General features: G+C 34.1%; 1 protein-coding gene across 1 annotated transcript; it reads right to left on the reverse strand.

Annotated features, from left to right (window-relative positions):
* Window positions 1-275: 275 nt before the first annotated feature.
* LOC118046990 (protein RGF1 INDUCIBLE TRANSCRIPTION FACTOR 1) lies at window positions 276-2136 on the reverse strand. The gene is made up of 4 exons (XM_035056126.2): window positions 1845-2136; window positions 1572-1748; window positions 1254-1475; window positions 276-735 (listed from the first exon to the last, which is right to left on the reverse strand). The coding sequence occupies exons 1-4, from the start codon at window positions 1845-1847 to the stop codon at window positions 511-513; spliced, it is 627 nt and encodes a 208-aa protein (XP_034912017.1). The 5' UTR covers window positions 1848-2136; the 3' UTR covers window positions 276-510.
* Window positions 2137-6550: the final 4414 nt, after the last annotated feature.

The raw sequence follows: 6550 nt of genomic DNA on the forward strand, positions 1-6550 counted from the left end.
GATGATGCTTTGGTTTGATGTGATATGGAAGCAATAAATGTCAAAACGTCTATCTATCGGCTCCCAATATGGACAAATATTGGAGACAAACTCAAGAAAGGAATATATTTTTCAAAGAAAGTATTTCGTTATCAAAATTCCCTTCTTTGGCTTCTAGCATCGTGTGTTCTTGCAAGTTTCATGAACTTGTAATTAAAAAGGCTGAGTTTTTAATTGGTTACTTTATGTAAAAAAACCGTTCGTGTGTGCTTACATAACATTTACACCATTGCATATCCGGCCCCAAGCATTAATCCTACCATTATTATTGGAAATAATAATAAATAAATAAATGTAAACTACAACTATATATTTCTGTGTTAAGACTTTAAAACACACCCCATAAGATGCACCTTAAATCAATCTATTTTGTTTATCAGATATTATCTTCCCCCATGTGCTGGCTTGTGAAGATCAATGAATGAGCTTTGATATACATAAAAAGAAGTTATTAATTAGGCTGGTCAATAATTAGGACCCAAAAGGTGCCCTATGGGGGATGCCTTTTCTCCTCCTTGAACTGGAATGTGGTGGAGTTAGCGTGCTTGTGTACATATCTTGCTGGCTTCCTTCACGCAATTCTTCTTCTTCCTTTGATGGCAATCCTCTTCCCATTCCTTCTCTTATTTCCCCTGCTTCCTCGTCCTTGGTGCTTAAGTTAAAGGTGGCATCTCCATTGTTCTTTATTCTTACAAGCTGAATTCAATACCAAGTTAACTTATGGTTAATTAAGCCCTTATCTAAGCAAATTAACCAACCCATCAAAAACAGGAAAAAGTCTATTTGGTAAATAGGGAAAAAAAAAAAAAAAAAAAACATCATACATGTCAGTTATGCCGATAATATAATTTCCTTTTCTTTAAGGGCACGAGAGCATCTACGCTCTGACAACTTTATAAATTAAGCTAGCTAGCTCGGATGACTACCAGTAATCGATTATCAAAATTACCATCGCATCAAGTCTGAAATCTTGATACAACGACAATGTCACTCATTGAAAACCACAATGTAGCAGTAATTTGATAATAATTTTGTGTGCAGAGGGCAGATATCAAATAAGGGATGCAACTATTTTGGTATAATAAATGATTGTGGCGAGTGAATCGCGAGTCTTGAACAGCTTGGAGTCGGGTCCTCATGACAATGTGGTACCTTTTTTAAAAGGAGAGGGCCGGTAGAAATCTGAGAAGAGAAATGGGAAGAAATTAACTGACCTTACATCCTAGAGAACAGAAACGAAAGGGATCCAAAAGACTTCTCCCACAAATTTCGCATAAATGAGGGACTCCTTTACTTGTGCTACTCTTGGGCTGTGGTCTCTCATTAAGGAAAAGAACTCTAGCACTGTTTATAACGTAAGTTTGAACTCCAGTAATGTCCAAAACCTTTTGAATCTCAGCAACCCTAACAACATCATGATACGATGACCTTCTGATCTGTTTTTACATAACCCCATGCGTTTCAGAGATGTTATATTCATCAGATGCTTATTAAAACAACAATGACTCTCCAGAAAAGAAAAGATGAATTACTTGAATAACAGAATGATCTTTGTGTCGAGTTGATCGGCAGTAGAAGCAAAAGGCTTCGGTATTGCAATCAAGGCAGAACATGTTGCATTCGCTACGTGGGGCGTCTCTATGCCTGGGGCAAACGGTGAAGAATGCAGTCGATAATAGCGATTCAAGCCACGGTGGTACCAGCATTTCCTGCATTGTTTGGCACCCGAGAAATTAAAACCATCAACTGGGCTATAGAATGAAAACTAAACAAGAAACAGCATAAATGTCTCCCATTGTAGTTACCATTATCAGGAAGGACCGGTGTAGGAACGGAGGCACCAAGAGAGAAAAACGTGTATGCCAATGAGGGAAGGTGGCGTGGGCCGTGGAGGGTTCAGAGAAAATAAAAAAAGATGCTTAAGATATATCGACAAATTGAAAAAAGGAAATGGCAAGAGGACAGGGGTGTGTGTGTATAAAGCTTGCTAAAACACAAAGCTAATGTAACGGTTGAGATCACTGGGGGTAGGTTAAGTGGGTATCCTATCGTTGGATAAATGAAATCAAAGGGCAATAAAAGGAAAGAATATAGGGGGAATTGTTGAGAAATAAATAAAAGAAAGACTATATATAGGGAAAAATGAAAGAGGGAGTGGAGTGTGTTTGGACCTTACGCAAAACTTCGGTTCTTGTTTTGCGTCTATTAGTAAGGTACACAAAGTTCGGCAAAATGTCAGGTTACTTAATTATAGGCAGATTAATTATACTTTAATGAATTAGAAAAGAAAAAAGTGAAAGTATCCATGAGCTATAAACTATATATTAATTAGAATATTTATTACAAAAGGGTTAATGGGATGCGTGATTGTTCATCTATTGTATGGTTTTGAGGAAACTTATTGCGTCCTAAATATTATAATTTGATCTTTAAATATGTAAATATATATTGACCAAGAGAGATGGTATTCTTGAAAGAGAGAGACTGAGCTCCTATAAATTCTGCGAGAGCCGAGAGAAAATACAAGCAAAAGAATTATCAAGAGAAACAACATCATATAGGATCATTGAAAGAATACGAGGAATGACATTAATGACTGATAGACCTTCACCCTCGAAGATCACCATTCATGTCAAGAGCAAGGGAAGCAGCAACTTGAGGAGCCAAGGCCTCTGGAAATGTGGTGGAAATGGAATGAATGATTCCTGATAACAATACCAGCACCACCTTGGTGCCAACTGGAGGGGGAGACCATTGCAGAACAGAGCCATATCGATCGTCATTGGATTGTGTAGATCAATGAGGCAAAGCTTCATCAAATTCCATTTTCTAATTAGCGGCCATAAGCAACATCTGAGCACTAGACCATATAATGGATTGAAAAACAAGAGCATTTCTTGGTTTCCAAATCCTCTGACATAAGAAGCCAGCGAGCCCCAAAAACAAGATTATTAGACCGACTATGGCAGCGAGAGGATCAAGAAGACCATCACTAGAAAAATCAAGATTTCTTGTTTAAATAACGTGGGGTAGCTCAATTGGTCAGGTCTTGGATTTTTTTTTAATAATCACGAGTTAGAGTCTCATCAGAGTCACTAGAGATTTATATGATCGTTAACTTTAAGGCCAATAAAATTAGTCGAGGTGCTGGCCCGAACAACTACGTTAATAATAAAAATTTATATTTTAAAATTAACTCTAGCAACCAGGCTTTGACCTAGTACACGTCAAAAAAAAATTAATTTTGTTCTTTTTTTTTTTATGAAAACATACTGTCAAATTGATTCTCAAACTGAAGAGTTATTATAAGTTGTTTGAAGTTGAATTTAAAAAATTCAAAATGAATTGGTCTTAAATTCCTGCAAAACAAGTTATTTATCAAGATAAGAAACCTAAATTGATAAATTGCAAGAGAAAAATAATATATAACCAAAAACAAAAAAAGAGAGGAGAAGGGTGTGTGTGGTATTGTTGTGGCCTATTATTATTATTATATGATAATTTGAGATATATATATATATATATACACACACTATACAAGAGTAATTATGGAGAATAATTAATTTTACCATGCTTAAGTAACTTGCAAAAACAAGTTGTGTAGGCATCGCACTCAAAAGATAGGTGATGTACTAGCTATTAATAAGAAAGATAGGTTTTCTTCGGCGAAACAAGTAGACACGTCCTAACCATTGGCGGGGTAAGTAGACTCCCACACCTACAATTCAATACCTCCACTCTACAACAACGGATTTAGGTGTATGTTGTGTAACACCAGTGGATGGTTGCATGGCATCGTACTAACAAGGTATGTGTCCATAATTATTGCAAAGTAAATGTGACAAGTGTCTGGGCAATGAGAGCACATGCATAACAATAATTTTTTATTTATTTTTTCCTTTATTTTCTCCCTCTCTACCTTGCATGTGGGTTGGTCAAGTAAATTAGAGGACTAAAGTGGAGAGTTATTGAAGAATGAAGGACTGAAATGAAGGAAGAATGGAAAATTCAGCTGGCACATGTAGATTGTCTTATGTAGTGTAGTTATATTTGTCTCTGTCTCGGTGAACTCTTTATAATAATAAGGCGCAAATTGCCATCGGAGCTTTGATAGGCTCTGATTCGTTTTCTCTTTTCTCACCTTTTTTACTCTTTCCTCGCTTGGATTTTATGCTTGCCTTCGTTTTTTGCTTTCCAGTCTCCTCTTTTCCAATTTGTTGCTCGGGCTCTATTTTACTATATCTAGCCTGAACAGTGTTCAGGCATTTTTTTAAAAATTACGGGGTAGTTCCCAACTTTTTGACCGGACAGCACGCTAGGCTTCGGGCCTTTTGGCCCATCATCTGGGAGAAAGACTTCCTTTCATGCTCTCAAGAACTCCCTCCAGTCTCCAATGGAGCTTCATAGCCTAACATGACAGAGAACCTTGCATTCTACGAGTGATACGAGCATAGATTATCATGAGTGTGAGGAGTGCTCGAGGAAACACCTAGAACAGCCCTCATATAAGATTCTGAAAACATTCTTCGTGAGAAAGGCTCATTCCATGAGTGTGAAAGATCATGAAAAAGCTAAGAAACCCGATGAACGTCAGCTAGAGCATCAGATTTCATGGAAAGAAGAAAAGGATGTTGTGAAGGAATCTAAGGATTAGATAGGTAGGCGATAACAAATTCTTGGCCAATTCTCCATCGTAAAATATCCTTGCCCGTTAGAATACTTTTCCAAGCCCGTGATGAAGAAGAGGAACTAGCAGCATACAGGAGATTGTAGAAATGAGAGTATTTGCCTTCCAAGTATCTATAACCCAGGCCACCTAATCTTTTCTTTTCACATAAATCTAACCAGCTAATCTAGTGAGTCTTTCGTTCATCCTCTTTTCAGCCCTGCCAGAACTTAGATATGAGATAATTGATCTCCTTGCAAATCCCTTTAGGAAATTCAAAACATCTCATAAAGTATGTAGGAATATAGGAATAGCTAGAAGCAACAGATTTGATAAATGTCTCTCGACCCATATCAAAAGTGTTTGAAATTTGTCTTAAAAATTATAGTTAATGGACACAATTTAATACAAATTAAAAGTGAAAAGTGACATCCATCCACTTTTTAGGTTAACATTTTATTGAAAAATATTTTTCAATAAAAATACTTTAACATGAAATTTAATTTGTATAAAAATAAATTATGATTTAATAACAAATTGATCTCATTAGCATGTTTGGTAAACTCTTTTACCTTCAATTTCGTATTGAAAAAATATAAGATTTTCATGTTGGTTATAAAATGAGAAATAAAAGAATTAAAATTAGTTTTATAGAACACTGTATCTTTTAGTAAGAAGAGGTTCTAAACTAAATGAGCTTTAGGCTTAATCACATACATGCTCACTCGGCTGTACAATAATTTTTAGGCCTATAAAAAATATATGTTTTTGTAAACTCATGAGTAAATCCTAAATGGTTCATGTTTAAAAGAGAAATATCTTGTTATTTATAATAAAAAAAAATGTTAGGATTTTATTTTTTATTATGGGTAATAAGAGCATAATGGTGAAAATTTTTCTTTATTAAATATGCATCAATTTTGGTCAGTATAAAATGGGCTTGAAAGGGAGATGTTTGAATACCAAGTAATAACTTTTCTGCTTTCCAGTCTTTTGTTTTTTTCAGCATTTTTGTGCTTTAATTTTCTTTAATCATTCTAGAACTTAAATTCAAGTTTTTCGTAGTGAGATTTTTTTAGTATTTCTTTCTAATTTATGAAATTTGATTTGTAGTGTAACTAATCAAGATAATGATATTGAAATTCTAGAAAACTGATTGCAATTAACTCATTTACACCAAATAACAAGCTATAAAACTTTAAAAACGAAAGTTATAATAATTGAACAATAACATAATATACATTTCTTTTATATTTTAAGTGCTTCAACAAATATACTAAATACTTTATTTAAGATATTTTATATACAATTAATTAATCTATATTTTGTCAATAAAGTTGTCGTTTTAATCTTTAAACTTATAAAGTTATTCTGTATTTTTTGTATTTGTGTTTATATATATTTTAATAACTTCACTATACCACTTTGTATTAAACTAATCTTTAGTTTTTATATTATACAAATTACATTTACTTAAACCAATTATCAACATAACAACATGATTTTTATGAAATAAAGAAGATTGTATGTTACAAAGCTTAAGAAAAAAGATGTAGTATTCTCGTGTAGGAGATGATTGCTTGCCTTTGAGTTCAAGATTGTTTAGATAGTTTTGAACTCATGTGGATGTATCCATATAAGAATAGGATAGTCAATGTACTAGTTATCTATAGTTTTGAACTACTTGAAAAAAAAGGCCTAGTGACAATTGACTTCTATAAAAGATGCTCTCATTCTAAGTTTTGTGGGGTGTGTACTGTTAATGACGATAATAAATTCAATCTTTAAAGTACGGAGATATGCCTTTCTTATAATACATGTACATTTTGTCTTCATGGTAAGTAG

The sequence above is a fragment of the Populus alba genome, chromosome 1 (assembly GCF_005239225.2).
Source record: "Populus alba chromosome 1, ASM523922v2, whole genome shotgun sequence".
Taxonomy (NCBI): domain Eukaryota; kingdom Viridiplantae; phylum Streptophyta; class Magnoliopsida; order Malpighiales; family Salicaceae; genus Populus; species Populus alba.